The 24,912-nt window shown below is 41.5% G+C and overlaps 1 protein-coding gene across 2 annotated transcripts in view; it reads right to left on the reverse strand.

Moving 5' to 3' along the window:
• Positions 1 to 1,450: 1,450 nt before the first annotated feature.
• The window catches only part of TTC13 (tetratricopeptide repeat domain 13), a 194,392-nt gene continuing 170,930 nt past the window's right edge, over positions 1,451 to 24,912 (reverse strand). For both annotated transcript variants that reach the window (XM_073627758.1, XM_073627759.1), the window contains exons 19-23: positions 24,733 to 24,868; positions 21,514 to 21,593; positions 15,237 to 15,315; positions 13,561 to 13,640; positions 1,451 to 2,879 (exon numbers count right to left, since the gene is read on the reverse strand). In XM_073627758.1, coding sequence (XP_073483859.1) covers positions 2,765 to 2,879; positions 13,561 to 13,640; positions 15,237 to 15,315; positions 21,514 to 21,593; positions 24,733 to 24,868 — 490 coding nt within the window. In that variant the 3' untranslated portion in view covers positions 1,451 to 2,764. The remainder of the gene's footprint in view (positions 2,880 to 13,560; positions 13,641 to 15,236; positions 15,316 to 21,513; positions 21,594 to 24,732; positions 24,869 to 24,912) is intronic.

Here is a 24,912-nt window from a genome sequence, read left to right on the forward strand (position 1 = left end):
ATTGGGATGCTCCAGCCCTAGATCGGTCTCCCTGGATCTTCCACCTCTACCCTTCCTGTCACCCATCTACTCTTTCCTAGTGCCTGCACCTCTGTCTCCACCCGCCTCTGTGCTGGCCCCTTCCATGTACGTTCCTGGCTCTCCTTTATTATGGAGGGACTTCTCAGTGCTGACAGTTGCTTCTCTAGATTCAGAACCTGGGCATCCAGGGAAACCATGTGCTTACATTTTGCACAGTAGTATTCACCCTTGATCGGATGATCAAGGAACGCATACATGCCGCAAGATGTACAAGTCGCCTCTCCACACCCGCCGGGCATCGTACCTATTAATTTAATGAGGATTGGGGATTATACCCTGTCCAAATTACCTAACAACTAGCTTCCTGACACCAATACTCAACAAGACAATACACAGGTATTCGCAGACCTACGTGCACTCACAATACACAAGTACTAACGATCCACACACACACTACTCAGACAACACTACACAGGTACTATGACCCCTGTTATAACCTCCTGTTTTAAACTCTGGTTTTTAACTCACCACTTAGTCCAGTTCCACTTGGACAGAGTTCCAGCAAGCTGCAAGTAATTACATGCAAGTTGAATGCTTTATTTAGAAAATGTGTCAGCGCGTAGATGCAACTGCAGGTAGTAGATGGCATGGTTTCTTTGTTTGATACTGTAATTGCTTGATACAATTATAGTATTGAATAAATATAAAAAGTTAGACAATTCTATATTTATATTGCTATATTAATGTGAAGCACCAAGGCAGTTTTGATTGAGCACAGGTGGTGCTATTCTGTATACATATATTTATGTATCTGTGTGTCCACTTGTCAGCTTATAATTAAAAAAAAATTTTTATTAACACAGATGTACCAAATGAACTATGAAAAGGTCTACAAATGATGATGGGTGAATTAGTTGAAGTGGTCGTGACAATGCTAAATGTGGCCTGGGCATCTGAGCTTTATGACCTAAAACACAAGAGGGTTAAAACACAGTAGAAATAATCAAACTGCAATCTTATAAATTAATCTGAAAATGTTACCTACAGCTATGGTTTTCGATATCTTGCTGTGCAGAATTCTTAGGTTCTCATCTCATGTAAATCAGAATGTCTCTTCTTTCGTTCAAACGTTATTTTTTGAAGGTTGTGTTTTTGTGACTCCTATAATTGCAACCCTGGGCATCTGACTGCAACTGTTTTGTAAGCATTTACACCAAACTTTATTGTATGGATGACATATATTACTTAAAAAATATATGCTTACAAAGTGGTCAGGGGTATATTTTAAAGGGTTAAGTGTTACTTTTGAAGCACCAGAAGGATTATAAATCAAGCAGAAATCTTACAAAATGAAATTGTATCGCTGCTTCTGTTTTGCACCACTTTTGTTGTGTGATAAAGTTAATAAATCTGTCACATTACATTTCAGTTAACTTTTTTTCACATTAGCAATTTTTATTTAGGTTTTAATTTAAACAGGACAAAAAAGAATGCCTTCACAACCAAACATTAACAATTATCAGGAAAAAAAAATAAAGAAAATTTGCACCCATTTTTTGATTGCATAAAGAAAATTGTTACCCAAAGCAAATCTATTATAAATTTAAAAAAAAAATAAACAATTGCTTTAAAGCTGAGCTCCTGGTGGAAATAAAATACTTTTTTGCCAGTTATGTATTCATTAATAAATTGTGTTTAACCTGGCACTGCTGTTAATCCAACCATAGATATTGCTGACAAAAAGTGTTAAAACCTTGCAAGTATGACGCCTATTTTAGCAGGATGGGGCAGGTGTGGGACCAAGCTGTAATGCTTAAAGGAGAAGTATAGCCAAAGCTTGTTTGGCTGTACTATGCATCACAGGAGAGCAATTAATTTTGCACTCCTGTGACCAGTTTTGAGCAGAGAGCAGGCTGAAGTCCGCTCTCTGCTGACGTCACAGAAATCTGTCCAGGCACCGTGTCAGTGCGACAATGGAGTCTGGATCTGCCAGGTGCCTGGAATGACACCCAGCTCAGCCTCTCAGTGAGCCGCTGAGAGCCTGAGCCAGCCATCCCTGCCACAGCCCAGCACTCCAATAAGGAGGGAGCAGAGAGCTTTGACTGACAGTCCACAGCTCTCTGCTCTGGGAGCTGTCAGAACCGAGCAATCGGATATGTTCGATCGCTCGGTTCTCAGTGTAGAGCAGCATCAGACCCATGCTGCATCCATCTAGGTAAGTCTGAATCTAAAAAAAAAAAAAAAAGTCCAAACCCATACTTCTTTTTTAATTGAAGAAGAGAACATGAGATCCCCAACCTGCTTTCTGTGGTTTTGGTTTTCTGGAAGAGAAGACTGGAACAGAATTACACAGCCTCTAGGCACGTAAAACAGGACATACAGTATATATTTAAACTGTGTTTTTAAATGTTTTCCTGGAGTTCAGCTTTAAAATTAGCTGAAATAAGAACATGACTTAAAGAAATAAAATTAAAAAAAAAAAAAAAAACATCCAATTTTCCCAAGTGTCAGTAGTTTTTTGACTTCACATTATGGTCAGACATTTTGGTTTGTTCAGGCTGCTACATTTTATATTCAGTGGCAGAAATACCAGTTCAAGTTTAACTTTGTAGCTTTATAAAAAGAAAGGTATCAAAAGTGGCAAAGTACCCAAATTGTTCATAATGGCACATTGATAAAAAAATAGAATAAATTAAATCAGCATAATGTCCCTGCCTGTTAAATGTAAAAATAAATTAACGTGTCATGACTTCTTGATGCAACTGAGGGATGAGTCGGTATTCAGAACTTCAATCATGGCTCTCAGTGTAGGAAACGATTCAGACACAGATGGGAGGGTTTTGAATGATGGATCCAGGCTAAGGAAACATACATAAGTGTAAGAAACACTCTCTTTTCAGGCAATAGATGTTTTGGAATTTAACTAATGAAAAAAAAAAAAAAAAAAAAAAAAAAAAACAGTACAAAAAAGTGCAAATTTAATTGAGAAATACAGTCATGCATATAATGTTTTACATCTTGTGTGAGGAGATTGAAGGCAGCTCTTTTGTAACTCTAGTTGTATACCATCTGCAGGGAATATTAGGACTCTAACCAAAAAAAAAATTTAGTTTTGGGTAGAGAAGGAAAGGTTTAGAATCATTTTCAGTTTTTTTTTTTTAAATACATTCTTTATTTCTAACAAGACAATATACACTGGTGAGATGATACAACAGATATGAAGGCAAGACATCAGCATGAGAGTGTCATGTGACTAGTCTGTCTGGCAAGCCAGCTGACCTTGCAGTTGAGTATAAGAGTTGTCAGACCGTGTTGAAGATGGCTGCAAAATATATATAGATAAAAAAGTGCGGAAACATTTTGAAGAACCCTCGTATATTTTTGTAGATAATTCAATTTTAATTGTATAAATTATAAAAGAATTGGTGCAAGAGAGATTCAAGAAGTAGGGAACGGATAAAAAAAGGGGGCGGGGGGAGACTAAAATTAGCGGGTCCAGATGGGGGTAACAAAAGGGAATTAAGAGAATGCACAGATAAGTTAAGGCAGGACCTCTCTTCCAGCCTAGGCCATCACTCCACAATACATAGCCTGTTTATGAAGGGTTATCCTGAATTGCCTCAAAGTGTTGAATAGTCCAGAGTACTGGAAAACCCATTCCAGTAGAACCAAGTCGGCCAAAGTTTTTCATATGTACCCCTGCTGGTGGATATGTCTTCCATGCACATTATCTTGTTTATTTTAGCAAACCACTGTGCTACTGATCCTGATTGTATCACCAGCATGTATCAGGGTTTTAAAATTTGCTGTCTGTATCCCCATTAGGGATATCAACTTTTAGTTGCTCCATAGTTACCAGGACAGAATATTCAGGAAATGTTACATTTACTTTGACAGATGCAGAGAGGAATTTTGTCTAAAATTGGGATTTCCCTTAACCCTAGGAAAGATTACCTTCTTTAACTGTTGTGTCAGACAATGGACAATGTAACAATGGAAGTGGGAGTACATCTCTCCAGTAGGGACACAGACCGCAAGATATTCAAGATATTTTCTCTGGTTATTTTTTTTTTTTATCACTCTTCCTTCCATTCAATTTCCTCTACCTTTATGATCATTCTTCTCATCTATCCATGCCCACTTTATTCTCCTGTCAGTCCACTTCATTTGCATAGATGCTCCCTCACTTTCCCTTTGTTCTACTCTTCCTTAATTCATGCCCATTTTCCTCTCCAGTCATTCTCATAATCTTCCATCCATGCTTATTTTCCTTCCCTTTGTTAAGATACAAAAGCACCTATTCCTAAAGTTAGTCTGATCATGAACACGTATACATTTGCTAACGGTCTTCTGATTTCAATCTACAACTTACATAATTTTCTGTTAACTGTAAAAAAAAAAAAAAAATCTAAATGGTCAACTCCTTGCAGAGAGTACTCTGTTATACGTTCAACAGAAGTCTGAACTGAGTTACAAGTCCAACCCTAGGCACCTCCTGCACCAGGAGTTTATTTTTGCCAAAATGCTTTCTAAAATAAGCAGTTTGCCCCTTTTCTTATTTCAACATTAGGGTTGCTTAGGTGACGAAAATGAAGGCAGGCTCTTAATAAGATATCACTTCAGGAAATTACATAGTAAGACTATCATTTTTCAGAATACAGAAAGATGGTAATCTACAATCAATTGTGCTGAATCCTTGTAATGTTTATAGTTTATTCAGAGTTGATATTTTTAATCAATGATACTGGTACTTGATTTTAAAGATTCCATCCATTATCATAAGTGTTACCTCTAGTACGGGTGGTAGACTGGTGCTGCCATGGCAGCCATAAACTATAGGCACAGATATCCTCTGCTCCGATCCGCACAAACACTAAAGGGGCTGACTTCTAAAGCCTTAAAATGCTGCATACACAGTTTAGGAGGAGTAAGGCTCCATGCACACAGGCATAAAAAACGTTGCTTCTACAGGAGTTTTGTGTTCTGCCTGTAGAAGCAGCTCAATGTTATCCTATGTGTCCATGCACATTAGAACGTTAAGGGGTATATTTTGAGTTTAAGGTTTAGAAGCAGAAAAAAAAAAACCCTTATGGTTCACGTTTCTAATTGGAGCTTGGAGGCAGAAAAAAAAAATGTAAAAAACTCGTCTAAACTTTGTACAAAAAATACTCTATATATGAGCATTTTTTACTCCCAAGAGGACAGACTTTTTTTAAACCCAGTGCGTATGGAGCCTTATGCCCCGTACACACGGTCGGACTTTGTTCCGACATTCCAACAACAAAATCCTAGGATTTTTTCCGACGGATGTTGGCTCAAACTTGTCTTGCATACACACGGTCACACAAAGTTGTCGGAAAATCCGATCGTTTTAAACGCGGTGACGTAAAACATGTACGTCGGGACTATAAACGGGGCAGTGGCCAATAGCTTTCATCTCTTTATTTATTCTGAGCATGCGTGGCACTTTGTCCGTCGGATTTGTGTACACACGATCGGAATTTCCTACAACGGATTTTGTTGTCGGAAAATTTTATCTCCTGCTCTCCAACTTTGTGTGTCGGAAAATCCGATGGAAAATGTCCGATGGAGCCCACACATGGTCGGAATTTCCGACAACGCGCTCCAATCGGACATTTTCCATCGGAAAATCCGACCGTGTGTACGGGGCATAAGGCTGCAGAGATTTCTGGTGTCCAGGAAGAGAAGGCATGTACCTTTCCTACCTGGGCCAGAGCTAGTCAGTGGATGTCTATTGCAAAGGAGCTGGCTAGGTATGCTTCTCCTTTGAACAGAGCTTGGGGGGATGGAGTCTCTGATTTTTCCTCAGATTTTAGTCTTAAATATTTTGGGTTCAATAGGGGAGAGATGCGAGCTGTTGCTGTGTTTGGTTTGCACTTCCAGCATGCTCTACATATTAAATCTAAAAAGAGGAAAAAGGGAGAGTTGGAAATAGACTAACGGAAGGTAAAACCAAGTGTTTGGAAGACACTGCAAGCGAAGCAAAGGATTAAGAATGTAGGGCACTCAAAGTTAGACCCGCAGTGGCTTCAAAGTGTGTTCAAATCACAGCACAGAAGATTTGAATGAGCGGTGTGTAGCCCACATAAACAAATCTAATGATGCCCTAACAAAGGACTAAGGCCCCAAGCCTGTAAGCAGGACATGTGCCACTGTTACGTCCCATAAGCCGGAAGCTGAGAATCTGATCAGCTTGAATAGAGATGGCCGAGTTGAGTCAGATAACAAGAAGGCAAGGCCTATGGTCTCCAGGAGACACAGGTGGACTGATTTACTTAAGGTGGGGATCCCCAGAGAGGAAATATATGGGATTCCTACACCAGCATTGCTTAAGAAGTATAACCAAGTGGTTGGGAATAGTAGATTCAGACATATTAAGTGTTTTTGTTGTCCTAGAATGGGTCATATTGCTACAGAGTGCCATGCTGTGAAGACTGAACGACAGCAGGCCAGTGTTCCCAGGACAGCACGGAGAGAGATGCAGGTTTATTGTTTCCGTTGAAAATCAATGCCTTTCTGTGAAAGTGTTACAAGGCAACAGAGGGCACTCTACAATAGTTTTTCAGTTAGAACTGAGGAGATAGAGAAATGTGAGCAGTGAGCTGTTTTTTGGCACAGTTGGAAGGAACATACAATCTGCTTTGTCTCTAAAGGCCCGTACACACGAACTGACTTTTTGACAACAAACATGCAAATGAGCTGTTTTGGAGCAACATCCGACCGTGTGTACACTCCATTGGACAAACTTTTTCTGTTTCCATCGGACTTTTGTTGGCTGTGCGAACGCACAAACTTTCCGGCAACAAAAGTCCGATGGAGCAAAGTCCGATCGTGTGCACATAAAACCATCAGACTTTTGTACAAACTACAATACGCAGACGCGAGAATGTTTCCAGCGCGATCTCATCACGCTGGTTCTCGGCGACAGGGTACTGTATATTTTGCGCTGGCTGCAATAAGAAAAACACATTTTCCTACTGCGGTGGGCGTGAGAGGGAATTGAATACCAGGCCCTTCGGTCTGGTATGGATATTAAGGGGAACCCTTACGCCGAAAAAACGGCGTGGGCCCCCCCCCCAAATCCATACCAGACCCTTATCCAAGCATGCAGCCCGGCCGTTCAGGAAAGGGGGTGCGGACGAGCGAGCGCCCCCCCTCCTGAACCGTACCAGGTCGCATGCCCTCAACATGGGGGGTGGGTGCTTTGGGAGAGGGGGCGCCCTGTGGCCCCCCACCCCAAAGCACCTTGTCCCCATGTTGATGAGGACAAAATCCTCTTCCCGACAACCCTGGCCGTTGGTTGTCGGGGTCTGCGGGCGAGGAGACGTCATAAGGGGCGTGGTCATGTCATCCGATGAGCACGCCCCCTTATGACGTCACAGTCCCAGCATGCCCCGGGACTGTGACGCTATAAGGGGGCGGGGTCTCCGCCTATATAAGTCATTGCGGAGCGCTCAGACAGCATTACAGCGGGAGAGAGCGTTGTGTCAACATTGGAAGAAGAGAAGAGGGAAGCAGCATAAGAGCGGCAGAAGATAGCGGAGGAGCCGGCAGAAGAACCCAGACATCAGGAGAAGAGGTCGAACGCCAGGAGAAGAGGCCGGACGCCAGCAGAAGAGGCCGGACGTCAGGAGAAGAGGCCGGAGAGAGCGGCGAAGTCGGAAGAAGACTCCAGGAGTTGTCTAATAAATTACTATAAAAACCTGTGTAGTGTGTTTTTTTTATTGACACTTTTTTCCCTAGGTGAATGGGTAGGGGTACGATGGGTGGGGGGCCGGGATCTGGGGGCCCCCTTATTAAAGGGGGGTCCCGGATTCCGATAAGCCCCCACCCGCAGACCCAGACAACCAATGGCCAGGGTTGTCGGGAAGAGGCCCTTGTCCTCATAAACATGGGGACAAGGTGCTTTGGGGTGGGGGAGCCGCAGGGCGCCCCCTACCTCAAAGCACCCACCCCATGTTGAGGGCATGCGGCCTGATATGGCTCAGGAGGGGGGCGGGCGCTTGTCCCCACCCCCTTTCCTGACCAGCAGGGCTGCGTGCTAGGATAAGGGTCTGGTATGGATTTTGGGGGCCCCCCACGCCATTTTTTTCAGCGTAGGGGTTCCCCTTAAAATCCATACCTGACCTAAGGGCCTGGTATGCCCCTGGAGGGGAACCAATGCCGTTTTTTTATTTAAAATTTGGCGTGGAGTTCCCCCCCAAGATTCATACCAAACACAGTGCCTGGCATTGGCGGGGATCCAAGTCGGATCCCCGTACCAGTGTGAATCCAGCTCGCAAGGTGTCAATCTCGCTGATAAAAGTGGTGAGATGGACACAATATCAGACAACAATACAGAAGTTGACCAAAGGGTGGTGGTAAAGAGCTGAAAAACCACGTGATTTGGTGAAAGTTGGCTGAAAAAGTTCTGCCGTGTGTATGCAATACAAACTTATGGCCAATGCCCTTTGTACAAAAATCCAAGGGAAAGTTTGTACAAAGTCCTATCGTGTGTATGAGGCTTTATTCTTTTCAGGTACTGAGCATCGGGAGGTGAAGCAGGCAGAGCAGATGACCAGGCCAGATCGGCGGAGATAGACCAGAACAGAGCCTGAGGAAGATGCTTATGATTTCCTGATGGTGGCTGAATTGGAGTGGACTTTAATCTGTGCATTTCCTTATGATCATGAGGACAAGAGACCTTCATCATCAGTCTTTCCACAGACTGCCTCCCATTTACAATATGGGGGGTTTATTTCTCCCTTTCCTGGACAAAGGCTTTAAAGGTAATTGTCAGGTTTTACATTTTTCAAATATTATGCTATAAAATCAAGAGGTGGAATGTGTTGCTATGGATATTTAGGTGATTTTATAGCAGATTTACTTGTTATATTGCATAGTTAGATTTTTAAGCTCTTTGTGCTGTTTTCAGAATCTAAGGCTCTCCCCATTGAGCTTAACATTTTTAAAAGAAGCATGTGGTCAAAAGTAGAGTTGGTTTTGGAAAACAAAGAGGCAAGACATGGCTGCCAGAAGCTGGAGAACTTTGGAGACGTTTGAAGATTGATCCATCATAAGAAGTTGAGTAACTGCTTAGTTTACTTATTGCATAATATTGTACATGCTTACTTTTTGCTAGAAAGAGAATTTTCTTGTGCATATTTTGTAACTATGAATGAACTGTAGCTTTCTGTTTATTAAAAGCATTGATAAACTACAGAAAGCCAAGCTTCCATGGCTTTTACCGCAAAAAAACTTTAAAGACAAAGCAAAACACATGGCCATACTGCTCCTTTTTCAAAAACAAAAGATATTCTGATACAATCATATAGCACAGTTGTGGGCTTCTCAAATGCACCTTATGTAGCTGTGAAGCAAGCTAAGTCCCAATGCATTCTATCTGGACGTTATAAATCATCACCCAAGTTTATCTGCAAAAACTTTTCAAATGCTCATGTGTCTCTTCTCTCTCCCCCCTCATCCGTTACAGGTAACCCTACTTTCCCACCAGGTTTCTCAAAAAGCTATTTTTTTTTAGTTTTTGTGATAGCTAAGAATTTAAAGCCTAACTTTATTTTCATTTTAAAATGTTAATTGGGCCAATCTGGCCCAAACAATTTCTCTTACTAATAGCTGTATAAACTGTATAGGGCATTAGTTACAGTATATACAGTATAGTGCACTGCTCGGCCATTCACGCAAAGTTTTATCAATGAGTACATGGCTTCCTCTGAACAGAAGGCAGAGATTTGGATTTTAATACCCTCAAATTAAAGCTGAAAGTCTGCAGTTAAAGCACATCTTGTTCGTTTCATTTCAAATTCATTGTGGTGGTTTATAGAGCCAAAAAGATTAGAATTGTGTCGATGTCCCAATATTTATGGACCTGCTGTAGGTACGGAATTAACCAGCATCTCTTTACTATAGTTTCAGAAAGAAATAAGAAATGTATGGGCTGTGCAAATTATAGTATTTGTTTGCAAAGATCATACCCAGATCCTCCTTCAATACATGAATATATTGGGCACAATCTATTCTCCTAGGTGTTAAGGAGTTTAATGACTAATGATGAATTCATTGAGTCTAATTCTGCGTACACACGGTCGGACTTTCTATCCTACTTGGTCCGGCACACTTTCCGACGGACTTTGTCCGCCAGGTGCGCCGGACTTTAAAACGGACGGACTTGCCCACACACGCCCGGACTTTCCGGCGGGCTAAGTCCGCCCGTCTTTCCGACGGACTTTCGCCGGAGTTCCGGCGGACTTTCAGAATGAACGGACTTGCCCACACACGGACAAGTCCGTTCATTTTGAACGTGACTCAGGTGCGACGGGACTAGAAAAGGATGTCAATCTTGCCGCTTTTATCGGCGAGATTGACACCTTGCGAGCCCCGTCGCGGGGCATACCAGGCCCTTAGGTCTGGTATGGATTATAAAGGGAACCCCCTACGCCGAAAAAACGGCGTGGGGTCCCCCCTAAAATCCATACCAGACCCCGATCCGAGCACGCAGCCTGGCCGGTCAGGAAAGGGGGTGGGGACAAGCGAGCGCCCCCCCCCCCTCCTGAACCGTACCAGGCCACATGCCCTCAACATGGGGGGTGGGTGCTTTGGGGGAGGGGGGCTGCCCTGCGGGCCCCCCCCGCACCCCAAAGCACCTTGTCCCCATGTTGATGAGGACAAGGGCCTCTTCCCGACAACCCTGGCCGTTGGTTGTCGGGGTCTGCGGGCAGGGGCTTATCGGAATCTGGGAGCCCCCTTTAATAAGGGGGCCCCCAGATCCCGGCCCCCCACCCTATGTGAATGAGTATGGGGTACATGGTACCCCTACCCATTCACCTAGGGAAAAAGTGTAAGTAATAAAACACACTACACAGGTTTTTAAAATATTTTATTAAACAGCTCCGGGGGGATCTTCCTCCGGCTTCGGGGGTCTTCTTCCGGCTTCGGGGGTCCCTCCGCTTCATCTTCTCCCGGCGTCCGGTTGGTTCTTCTCCGCTCTCTTCTCTCCAGTTCTTCGGCCGGCTCCTCTGCTGTCTTCAGGTAGCTCTCTTGCCAGCAGAGGTCCGGACTTCTTGTCTTCTTCTCTTCTCCAGATGTTGACACGACGCTCTCTCCGGCTGGACTGCTCTCCGAGGGCTGCGTTGTGACTTATATAGGCGGAGACCCCGCCCCCTTTTGATGTCACAGTCCCTGGGCATGCTGGGACTGTGACGTTTTAGGGGGCGTGGTCACTGGGTGATGTTGACCACGCCCCCTAAAACGTCACAGTCCCAGCATGCCAAGGGACTGTGACATCAAAAGGGGGCGGGGTCTCCGCCTATATAAGTCACAACGCAGCCCTCGGAGAGCAGTCCAGCCGGAGAGAGCGTCGTGTCAACATCTGGAGAAGAGAAGAAGACAAGAAGTCCGGACCTCTGCTGGCAAGAGAGCTACCTGAAGACAGCAGAGGAGCCGGCCGAAGAACTGGAGAGAAGAGAGCGGAGAAGAACCAACCGGACGCCGGGAGAAGATGAAGCGGAGGGACCCCCGAAGCCGGAAGAAGACCCCCGAAGCCGGAGGAAGATCCCCCCGGAGCTGTTTAATAAAATATTTTAAAAACCTGTGTAGTGTGTTTTATTACTTACACTTTTTCCCTAGGTGAATGGGTAGGGGTACCATGTACCCCATACTCATTCACATAGGGTGGGGGGCCGGGATCTGGGGGCCCCCTTATTAAAGGGGGCTCCCAGATTCCGACAAGCCCCCGCCCGCAGACCCCGACAACCAACGGCCAGGGTTGTCGGGAAGAGGCCCTTGTCCTCATCAACATGGGGACAAGGTGCTTTGGGGTGGGGGGGAGCCCGCAGGGCGGCCCCCCTCCCCCAAAGCACCCACCCCCCATGTTGAGGGCATGTGGCCTGGTACGGTTCAGGAGGGGGGGGGCGCTCGCTCGTCCCCACCCCCTTTCCTGACCGGCCAGGCTGCGTGCTCGGATCGGGGTCTGGTATGGATTTTAGGGGGGACCCCACGCCGTTTTTTCGGCGTAGGGGGTTCCCTTTATAATCCATACCAGACCTAAGGGCCTGGTATGCCCCGCGCTCGCCGCAATAGGAAAATTTGTTTTTCCTATTGCAGCGAGCGCGAGATGCAATACCCTGCCCTCGTGTCGCATCTGGTCCGTCGGACCAGCATACACACGAGCGGGCTTTCCGTCGGACCAGCACACACACGAGCGGACCTTCCGCCCGAAACTGAGTCCGGCGGAAAGATTTTAAACTTTCTTCAAATCTAGGTCCGGCGGGCTTTTGGGAAAAAGTCCGCCGGAAAAGTCCGCCGGCGCCCACACACGGGCGGATTGTCCGGCACACTCTGGTCCGCCGGACCAAGTATGCCGGAAAGTCCGACCGTGTGTACGTGGCATTAATCCGAATACAGTTTTTTGTATTGGGATTGCAGCACTTTATTTTCATATATTTCATAAAGCAGGCTACACCCTTCTATCCAGCAGAATACAAGCAGCTGCATGCAAGTGTTCAGGACAGTGGTCGTGGGGCGTTAAACTAGGGCTCAAACGTCTGGATTTACTGCCCTCGACTGCACGTGTGAATGAGCTCTTACTGAATTACGAACTACAGCCACAGTTTGCGTAGTGCTTTACAAAATAAATAATTTTGAAGCTACAGTATGTTACGTTTTTATTTTTGGTTTAGACATCTTCTAGCCCCCTGCATCCTAACCCTAAGCTAAGGCTCCTTTCAAACCTGTGCTGGTACAACAGCGAGTCTGCGTTTACTTGCAGCATTTTTAGGTCAGTTCATTCATGTCCTATGTGTGACAGTCCCGCAACTTTTTATTTAAACCCCCCAAAACATGTGGTACTCTTGTTGCCATGTGTTTTGGCGCGTGATTTCTCATGCTCTAGCAAGAGTGCCATTAAGTATTCTTGGCATTGTAGTGCATTTTTGTGCGCCATGGAAGGGTGTGTGATTTTGCTTGCTTTACTTCCATTTCCTGCAGTGTTACCTACTTCTTGAAAAATTATTGGGCTGGGTTTTCATGCTATAGTTACGTGATCATGTTGTAACAAGAGAAAAAATGCTGAGATAAGGAAGAAAACAATCATGTTAGTAAGAACCTTTCAGGGGGATTTCTGTGCTCTCCAACCATGCACAGAACACCCCCAATACAAGGAAACCATGTTTGAGATTTTACACACAGGCAAGAAAACCTGCAAACCTGTGAAAGGGTCATGGGTGGCCAAGGCTCACTGGTGCATGTGCAGAGCGAAGGCTGTTCTGTGTGGTCTGATCCAAAAGAAAAATCCTACTGTAGCTCAAACTGCTTCAAATGTTAATGCTGGTTCCAATAGAAAGATATCAGAGCACACAGTGCATCACAGTTTGTTGTGTATGGGTCTGTGTAGCCATAGGCCAGTCAGGGTGACCATGCTAACCCATGTTCACAGTCAAAGTGCCTACAATGGCACATGAGCATCAAAACTGGATCGGAGCAATGGAAAAAAGGTGGCGTAAGACAAGTCTTTTTAATTACCTTGTAAGGTTCACCCAGCTTTTTGCAGTTTTGCTGAATGCTTCAGGTCCCAGTGTTGTCATTGCTTCAAAATCAACCAGCTTAGGAGGAAACAAAATTATATAAGTGAGAAGAAAGGCATTTGTTTTACCATAGAGGAGTCTGAAGGGATAAATAAAATATCATTAAGATACTTCCCCAATTGCTTGTGGAACTAAGCAATTACTCTATCAACATCTTTGAAAGAGCGCTCTAACAATTAAAAACAAAAAAAGACTAAAAACATACTAACATTTGTCAATGTCAGTCTGTTCTAATCTTTGCATGCGTGCTTTGGTCTAAAAAACAAAAAACAAAACAAAAAACAAAAACAAAAAACAAAAAAACAACACATACTGGCAGGTTAACTGTACGTGTGTATGATGAATAGAGATAGTAAACCATAAATGCTTCTAGGGGCAGGGGCTTATGTGAAAGGTGAGGTGCTCTTTGTACAGTGCTATGGGAATGGTGTCAGTGCTATAAAAGCAGGTAAAATAAACAGGAATTTGAAATGTGGGATATTTAAAATACAGAGCTGCTTAAATTACGATCTACAAATATAAAAAAAATTCCAGATAAGTATGGCCAAAGCTCCGTGGGCTATACTTCTCTTCTGGGTCACAGGAGTGCATTTATTAGCACTTGGGGACCCTATGACTAAGCCCTGGAGGGCGGGGCAAAATGCATCAGATTGTGCGGTGGACATGTGTAGGCTGAGGCAGCTACTTATCGTTTATTCACCTGGGCTGTAGTGGCGATCCTTTCCTATGTACACTTATGAGCCCCCTGGATTGGTATCAGGATAAGCCTGCACCCCATGTTCAGGGACACAAGGATATACTTTCACCTCTACTTTAAGCTCTGCCAAAAGCAATATAACAGGTCACAGTGCAGAAGTCTTGTTCTCAATTCATGTCTGCGGGTACAGTGCATATACTGTCTGGATGAATATTAACAATACAATGTTTACACTGGCTTGGGCCTATGATAATAGCTCTCAAAGCAGAGGCAAAAAGGTAATACACTATTTTTAAACCGGTTTGTGTTTTTAGCTATATTATAAAGTTATTGTTTGCAATACAATCATCCTTTAAAAATATTGTGTGTGCCTGTTGCATGGACTGGGGCCTTTGTAGGAGTAAGCATGTTTCCCTATAGAGGTGGTGGTTTTACCAGTTACATAAATATGTAATTGCACAAATATATTTCTAATGCGGGGTACACCCCTGACACTGGTCTCGCAGTACCTTGTGAGTTTTAAAAACATAAAAAAACCTAACATTTTTGCTATTAGACAAATTCTTATGAACTGAAATTATGACTCATTTAGCTGTGTATTTAATCTGAGGTTTAGCATTTCAGCTGTACATACATGCTTGTTATTTTTTTTCAGCGAAGAAGCAAAGTTTATTATAATATATTGGTGAAAAAAGATCATAGACCTCGCCCTGCTGTGTATATATATATACACACACACACACACACAAACATATTCTATATACATATACTACCCTTTAAAAGGATAAACTGGTATGTACAAGGAAGAGGATATTTAAAAACCCAAATAATGGTTTATGCATTTTTCAGAACTCAATATTGAAATAAAAAAAAAATTAAAATGTGCATCTCTGTAGAGAGTAAAAATAAAGCCATACCTTTCCTTTTGGAATTTTTCCAGTGACTTCTTTGCCACTGGCCATCAGAGCGCCCATAATTACAGAATACGCGACCACGCTAAGGACAAACCACAAAAAGACAAACATATTAAATGAAAGAGAAGCATCTCTTCCCAAAGAAAAATAAAAATAAAAAATACCATACAATTCTCATAATCAGATTTAAGTGATTAGAGAGAGTCAGATTAAGACATAAAAAATAACAATATTAATCAAGCATGTGTAACTTTGATTATGGTGCTACCCAACACGTATGCTATGTATGTTCGTTTTTGCAGTAATTTCATATTATTCATTTTTTTATTTGCAATTTCTTTGACTTGGTAGCCAAAACAATTTTTGCATTATTGCATGCACCAGATCTTGGCTCTGTAGGTTAAACTGGGGAACAGTAAGATTTATAGAGATATTTATCTTAAAGTGCACCTGTTACCAGACTACAGAAGGTAAAATATTTTCAGATTCCAAACAAACCGTAACAGAGCTTTAAAACTACCCATCCCCGACATCTCTAGCTGATTGTGTGATGAAGTGATTCATTCTTGCAGATTGCCAAAGATTTTAAATTAGGGTTTCAGTTCTAGCAGCTTAGGAACAACTGCTGTGCGTTTATATTAGAAGGCTGGCACGCTGCCATAGTGATGTAGCAATAAGAAGTAATAGGAAAAGAGCTAAAATTTCAGTATTTCTTTTGTGAAATGTTGCATTCCTGTCCTGCTTTGTAGGGGAAGATACGGAGGGGCCACCCACATTCTGGAGCGTTCCCTAAATAAAATGAGCAGTTACCCCTTACAGTGAGTAGAAATCTTTTTTTTTTCCATTTTGAATGGTGTAAGGATATGGTTAGAACCCCATCAATTTTTTTTTTTTTTTGGCCATATGTGTCCCATTGGGGAAATTTCCCTTCACTTCCTGTCCCACAGCCAAAACTAGAAGTGAAAGAAAACCCATCCAAATAGAGGGAATCACTCGTTGACACCAGGGTAACCAGAACTAGTGTTCCCATCTGAAAATTTTCCTTTTCTGGGTGACAACCCAAAATTTGGGATTTTATTTCACTTTCACTCAGTGATAAAGGTAAACAGTAAAAAACGTGAGAGTGAATATCCCAAATGGGCACAGACAGCAATAAATACCCGACAGGCATTTTAATACCTCTCTACTCTAAAACTAAAAAAAAAAAAATTGCCTTTAGTTATACTTGGTAATAAACCTAAAACCAAAAATGTTATATATTGCAACTTACCAATCATTAGATATGGTTATGAATTATATATATTTTTTCCTCCTGTTTTCCCCTGGTGATCCAACCAGTAACACACCACCTGTATTAGAGTGCCTTCACTCTGGATGAAGTTACAGTATGTATTTACAACAGTTTTTTTCCTTTTAGGAAAAAGGTTTTACATAAAAATTTTAAAAACGGATCATTGTTCATCCTTCTAACTGCTACATCTGCAAGAAACTGTTTACTTTTGAAAAACAACAGACTTGCTTGCCAGATCAGCAGGAGAAAATAAGGGAAAGTTGCAAAATAAGTGTTTGCTTTTGGGAAGACCAAGCCTTGTCTGGCACTTTGTTTACAAGTAAAAAAAATTATTTTTGGCTTGAAAATTACTTAGAACCTCCAAATATATATATATATATATATATATATATATATATATATATATATATATATATATATATATATATATATATATATATATATATATTTTAGCAGAGACACTAAAGAATAAAATGGTGAATGCTGCAGTTTTTTATGTCACACAGTATTTGCGTAGTGGTTTTTCAAATGCAATTTTTAAAAAAAAATTACTTTAATGAATTTTAACCAAATGCCAACCGCGCTACAGCCGAATGACGGCTACAGCGCGCCCAGCCAGGTCTGAGAGGGCGTCATATGATGTCCTCCCAAGATTGCACCTACTGCGGCATGCTCTAGGATTACGGTGTCCTCGGGACACAGCGGATCACAGGTCAGGGTAAAGAGCCAATCAGCGGCTCTTTACTACGTGATCAGCTGTGCCCAATCACAGCTGATCACATTGTAAACAGAAGCCGGTAATCGTCATTCCTTTCAGTCCGCCAATCAGTGCCTCCTCAGTGTCACCTATCAGTGCCGCCTACCAGTGCCGCCTCATCATTCGGGCCATCAGTGCCGCAATATCATTGCAGCCTCATCAGCGCACATCAGTGAAGGTGAAAAAATTAAGCGTTTGCAAAATTTGATAACAAGCTATGAAAAACATTTTTTTTTAAACTTCGGTCTTTTTTTTATTTAGCAAAAGAAAAAAAAATAAACCCAGTGAAGATTAAATACCACCTAAAGAAAGCTCTATTTGTGTGAAAAATATTCATATGGATACAGTGTTGCATGACCGTGCAATTGTCATTTACAGTGACACAGCGCTGAAAGTTGAAAATTGGCCTGGGCAGGAAGGGAGTAAAAGTGCCCAGTAGGCAAGTGGTTAATGCAAAAAAAAACACAATATAGAACCCAATTTTTGGTAAAATATAAAGGATGGGTTACCTGTTTTGAGTTCCAAAGGAATTCTAGCGCTAGATATATTGCTCTCCTTCTAACGTTCAATACCTCACACATGTGGTGCAACACCGTTTACATATGTATGTACGACTTATGCACGTATTTGCTTCTTCGCACAAGCTCAATGTTTTTATTATTTATTGTTCCACTACCCCAATATATTATATTCCAAAATAAATATATATAAAATTAAAATCACCTTTATTCCAATTACCAGGAATGTAAACATTCCTGGTAATAGAATTAAGGGATGACAGGTAAACTTTATGGGGACATCTGGCATCTATAAGACCCCAAATCTCTCCTCTACCTTTAAAAGCGAAAGCAAAAAAAAAAGCCTGTTTACGTTCACCCTAGACCGAGGTGATTAGAGACTATCTCTGTTTACCTCTATGGCCAGCCACGCAAATTGTCAGATTGTTTCCCGGGCTTGCCAGTAAAAGCGGTAAGCCCAAGAAACATCAGCGAGCAGCAGGACTACCCCTCTGGCTGCTTCAAAAAGCGATCCAGTGGCTAATTAGCTGCCTAGACCGATTTCATGAGAAAGATAATCACCAGCTGAAAAAAAAAAAAAAAAAATTATATATATATATATATATATATATATATATATATATATATATATATATATATATATATATATATATATATATATATATATATATATATATATATATATATATGGGTAAACCGCAACGTATATATACACACACGAATTGTGGTCGGCAAGTGGTTATTATTCTTTATCAGCATATTGCTGCAACAGAATTTTCTCTTTCTATCCAGCTGTCTGTTTAAGGAAACCTGTAACTGGAAAAGTCTAGGGTATGCCATTGCTGCCCCTTGAAAATGCCAATTGCCCATCTGGCTCTTAATATTTAGAAGCAGAATGATAAACAAACTGCTTTTCTTAAAGCAGAACTCCAGCCTTTTCTCCCCAAAACAACAGATGCATTGTGAATGTAACTGAATCACAATCCCAGTGTGTGTCTATCTGTAGCTTACCCTATTTAGATGTAAAAGGCAAGTTTCTGTGTCTGTGATGTCACACCTTCTCCTGGCTGAATTTCAAAGTTCTGACTTCCCGTTACCTTCACCAGTAATAATACTACATGTCCCATCATGCTTTTAGCCTCTGTAGTTTCAAGGCAGGCTATGGGAGTAACGTGTAGCAGTTCTGGGAGTTGATGTGGGTGGGTCCTAAGTTTGGGGGTGTTTCTGGGCCTTCATGTGGGTGGTGAAAGGGGAGTATTGGAATTCTGTAGCGAACAGAGTGCAGTGCTATACAGTAGGTAAGAAACAAACAGGAAGTGTAACCCTACAAACCATCTCTTGGACAAGAATCTGAATGCAGATCACTCTTCAGTCTGCAAAGCGGGTGTAAATGTGCCATTCCCATCTTGCAGCATGCCAATGAATAATGGCTTACTGCAAGACTACAGCGGTAGGGCTATGGCAGGTTATTATGAAGGCGTTTTCTTCATAAGTCACTTCACAGGGAGCAGGGCTCTGGGAGGGTGGGATCTGAGGGGTGGGACTCTCCCTGTACACACTGGCCGGCATATTTAACCGGGCAGGTTTGAATTCTAATTGTGATCTATTCAATCCTTCCCAGCAGCAGCACAGCTAGCTTCCAGAACAGGCTGTGTATGAAGGCATGTACTATGTGGCTGAATAGAGTTCAAAATCTTCTGGCACATAAAATGGTTACTTATATGAACAGTGTATTTAGTTTTGAATACATTTCCTCCAGAACACTGATCATTCTAATGTTTAACAGAAGTCACTTGCTGACGCCAATGCCCTGGAGCCAGCACATTCTAAGAATGTGTAGTAAAGAACTTTAGACAAAACAATTCAATATCTTTCACCCAGATGTGTTCAGCTACTTATTGTATTTTCCAGGCAGGACTGCAGAGAAGTACTCAAATCTGGTATGCGGGAAACAGCCAAAACTCATGACTTTTCAACAAGAGGAAATTTCTTTAGGTCTTGGATTTGGAGGCCGTTAACCTCTTTCTGACCAACCACAAAGAACACAATTCATAATGTACACTCCCAGGCGTCTATGTTTGCCCATTTCTGCTTGCTATTTATAAGCGTAACATTAACCACAGAGCTAACAGGGTGATAACTCATGACTATATACATAAAAAGCTAATGTTATTTAAACCGAGTTGGTTTAGAGGTACCATAAAATACTAAAATCTGTTAGTGTTGCCTATCTTTGAAATATTCCTCGTGAAACTTGAATTTGCATGGATTAACAATTAAGGCCTCTTTTACACGAGCAGACCAATCTGGTCCGCCTGTCAGTTTTTCAGGTGGCACACGTTGTACCAGTTAACATCTGACTGTCCAAAGTGCATAAGCAGAGTGGACATGGACCAGCCATCTGCCTGCTCAACGGGGGTCAGCGGAAAAATCCCTCGCTTAGCAAGAGGACTCCTAGCGGAGCCCGCCCCATGTGGAAGAGGCCCAAGTCATTATTGCACATAGAAATTTTGCAATGTACTACTATATGTCTTCTGGTAATCTCTCAATAAGAACATGTCTCGACAGATCCCATACCACCCTTAGGCTGGCAATAGATGGGTAGAAAATGGTTAGAAAAATCATTTGTATTTGATAAAGATCTGTTGAACATCCGTGTGATAACGCCATCATTGATACGAACATTTTCCCCACTTGTCGACAAATAGTCATTTGTTTACAACATAAATGATACATTTTTTGTCGATTGATTTCACAATCACCGCAAATAATGTAAAAAACTTTTGACCTTTGTGAACATTCCCATTCGCCAACTGTATTATTTTTTCTCTGCAAACAAGGAGCACGTGCGTGGGGCTACACATCGTTCCACTGCACAACATATCTGCCTTTTCTGGTCTAGGCTCTATCATCTTTAAATAAAGCATATTTGCAATTAGTTCACAACTGGTTAATGCATTCCTATTAATGAAGTCTCCATGTTTGCACGAAGTTTGGCAGGGGAAAAATCTGTTGTGCTGTTGGGGTTAATGTTAGCATGCATTAATGTGCTGCACATTTCTTTTTGCCCTATTTTGGATTGATTCCACCACTTACATTTAGAGAATAGTTCATTACAGCCACAAAATTCTGACATGCTTGTTCAATGGATTTGCAGGGTTCCTGCATTGTACCTGACTCACAGGCAGTTCACACTGCCTATGCGAACCACTGGGAGTGTCAATACAAAGTTAATGATACCCCCAGATCGGTTTGCATATCGCAGTGCGAACTGTCAATTCGGATACTGGTGCCGACCAAAAAAAGGGTCCTGCACGACTTCGGTCAGAATGCGATGCAAATTTAGCCATACATTCAGCCATACAATCTGTATGGCTGAATTCGCATTGCATAGACATCGTACAGTAGTGCGGTTCAAATCACATGCGATGTTGTACAAGCGCAGCAGTGTGAATCCAGCCTAAAGCACAATTTTTTTTTGTTTGTTTGTTTTTTTACACATTCAAGTGGATTTTTGCTGTGAGCATGTTATCTAAGGAGAACACTTGATTGGCAGCTGTGGGCAATAAAATTACCCCCTTTTTATTTTAATTCTTATATACAAAGTAATTTCATTCATCTTTATTAAATTGCTGAATCATTTCACCGATTATGAAAATCAAGAACAAAAAGGGTATGCTTTCCAAATATTTTAAGAAGATCAATGACACTGACCTGGATCCCCTGGAGAGTGGCACTAAATTGTAGAAATAATACACCAATGACAGAATGAGTTCACACACAACATCTGCCTCCTAGAAACCAAAGATGAGAAACATACTAGGCATCAGTGATGACTATACAAGAGACAAGGTTAAAAGCTTCAAAGACAATGACTCATTCCTGTACTGTGTGTCACAGTAAAATAGTTCAGATGCGCATATATATTTTATTGTTAAAAAACAAACCTATCAGCAAATTTGCTTAGATTGTAGCTGTATCCGAGCTTGCATTAACACAGAAGGGCTGCTGTGTTTTTTTTTTTTTTTGCGCAATTAGGAAATATAGAATGTTTCATCCATTAAAATACACAGTGAAACCAGATAACTATGAGGCTAGAGTCAAGGGTGTACTATAAATATGAGAGTACTTTTCAGTCACCTTGAAAATGCAGAGAGCTGTAATGACTGCAAAAGCAATCAGCTGCAGACAGATATCCTAAAAGACGAGAATGACAACTGAAAGAATACCTTAAAAGTGATCTAAAACGATCACCTTGTAAAACAACCCATTCAGTTTAAAATAAAAAAATGAAAGGTAAACCATTTGTGTATAGATATATAAAAACATTCTAAATACTTATTTTTTTAAGTGATCACAAACACTGCTTCCTCTGTTCTCAACTGCATGAGAGCTGCGGGAGGAGAAACATTACACTGAGCTTTCCAGTAATAGGCTGTGCAGGGGAGATGCATCAGGACAAGCCTGATCATTGGAGGTGAGCAGGCTGGGTTCCCCGAATAGCTTGGGAACTGACCACGCTGTGCTCTCCTGGGTACTGTGGCCAGTTTTTAATAGGAAAGCAGAGGGACTGACAGGAACACCAGGGATTTTGCATAAAGGAAGCAACATAAAGAGAACAGGAAATGTTGTCATACATGTACATGGGACAGCAGGCACATATCAGGAATATGAAATGCTGGGGTAACAAACACTTTAAGGAAGGGAGGATATGGAACATTTTTTCCCCTGAAGAATGGTATACTGTTTGGAACATGTTGGGGATCTTTAAAGCAGTGTGTCTGCAAGCCATATTACTATAAAATGTACAGGGTGCTAAAAACTAGCAGCTAGCATGCCAAGATTGGAAGGTGCGTTTTGCAAGGTCCAGTATTTTAAGGGTAATAGGTTTTGTTATGTGCTCACTTGAGGAGGAATAGGTGTGAGTTTCCCTATGTAGTCCAGTCAATTGGTAGAGGAGAGGAGAAATTACCTGTCTGGATAGAAGAGAAATCAGAAGTGCCCTGCACTGAGAGAACACTGTTAAAAATGGGAATGTTTAGGCAACTGAAGAAAGAGCATCATTGGAAGAAGGGGGGGCATGGTGAGGACCCCAAAATTTTATAGTTGCTATCTTATAAGAAACATCTAGAACTGGGACTCGTGCCTAAGCAGTGCATTGAAAAAATTACCTTTTACCTCAAATACCTCCTGAAAAATGCCAATGCACTACATGCAACTGCTGGTCTCAAGATCTTTGGAGTCAGATTCGGTGATGACAAAAATGTAAATGTATTTAATTTTATTACAGGTGTTCATATAGCACCATCACTTTACACAGGATTTTACATATACATTGCACATTCACATCAGTCCCTGCCCTCAAGGAGCTTATAATCTAAGGTCCTTAACACACATTCATACATACACATACTAGGGCCAATTTTGACAGGAACCAATTGACCTACCAGGATTTCTTTGGAGTATAGGAGGAAATAGGAGGACATGGAGGAAGCCCACAAAGGTAACGGGGGGAACATGCAAACTGTGCAGGTAGCGCCAAGGTTGGGATTTGAACTGAGGACCCTAGGTGTTGTTAGGTGGAAGTGCTAACCACTTATTCAATGTGCTGCCCAAATTGGTAATCAGTGGGAAAAAGGGTGTTGGAGAGGAAGACCAGAGAGCCGGCGATCGACGAGAAGAGATAATCCTTTTATTTTGCATTGTTGGCTTTGCTGAGTGACATCGGTGCTAAAACTATGTAGGTACCGTTGGGAGGGGGGATCAACCCACACAAATTTAATTATTACGATTTCTTGTAGCATACATGCAAACAATTACTATAGGATTGCAAGACCAACAATATGCAAAAAAATAAAAATAAATGCCAGCCACTCTGATCAACATAAAATTAGTAAAAATGAGAAAAGGTGCACAAGGGCAGGACAATATGTAAGTTATAAAAAATCCCCAGCACCTTCCAGTTAGTCAGCACAAAATCTAAATTGAACAATTTCAACAGCTCAGGTTAAAAACATTTACATTTGCAAACAATGTAAAGCCATTTAAATAGGAACTACACTTCACTAAAGTGCCTTGATCCAGCTGTGTGACTTTACATGCATTTCCAAAAGCATGCAAACAAAACTTTGTTTTTTTTTTTTTTTTTTTTACCAGAGTTGTTGAAACACTTTAGTTTTTTTATGCTGATCAGATGGCATGTGTGCTGCTAAGGTTTTGTATTCAAATTATGAATTAAGACACACATAAAAGGCTGGGATATAGAGACACATTATGGGTGTAAATAAGCAATATGCTGTTTGTTCCAACATTTGTTTAATGCTTAAGTGGCATTGCCAGGTTTGCTTTATATGGAAAACTATAACAAATGAAAAAGCTAAAACACCAGAGGAATGCAACCTGTAACATTCACAAAAAAAAAAAGTATTGTTATAAAATTGAAAATCAGGTTATTACGGTATCCACTCTAACATGCTGTATGATCATTTATCCTGTGAGCTATCCAATTATGTTGCAATTGTATTAAAAACACCAATTCAACTAACCTAAAAAAAAAGGTCAGCGTGCTCATGTTTGGCACCTATAATGCCAAACAGCTTTTATCTCTTTCAAACCACTCTGGATTGTTATAGGGATTCCTGAAAATTAAGCCGATAAGTTTACATTGCACCTCCAACCAAACTTTTTTTTTTTTCTTTTATTTTACATTTTTTTTAGTTTTTAAACTAAAAATGTAATTTTTTTTTTTTTAAAGCAGATCAAAAAAAACCCCCAAACAAAACCAATCTTTACGCTAAACAGTACATATTTTATTCTGACTCTGCAAACTTCCTGAGTAGTACCCTACTCAAAGTTTGGGAAATACCAGCCTATACAATATGCGCTAAACTTTTTCTACATAGGCCTGAGGAGCATACAAAATTAAACACTTACTCCCAGCTCTGTAGAAAGCACCAACACTTTTCCCTTAGCAGTGAGATCCTTATAAAGAGATTCTATCTCTGCATGGTACAATTGTGTCCTTTCCTCTGTTGTTTGAGTCTCCACTGAGAACAATATGTTACCAATTCTGAAACAGACAGAACAATCAAAATGTTGTAAAGAGATATTTGA

The sequence above is a fragment of the Aquarana catesbeiana genome, linkage group LG04 (genome assembly GCF_042186555.1).
Source record: "Aquarana catesbeiana isolate 2022-GZ linkage group LG04, ASM4218655v1, whole genome shotgun sequence".
Classification (NCBI taxonomy): Eukaryota; Metazoa; Chordata; class Amphibia; order Anura; family Ranidae; genus Aquarana; species Aquarana catesbeiana.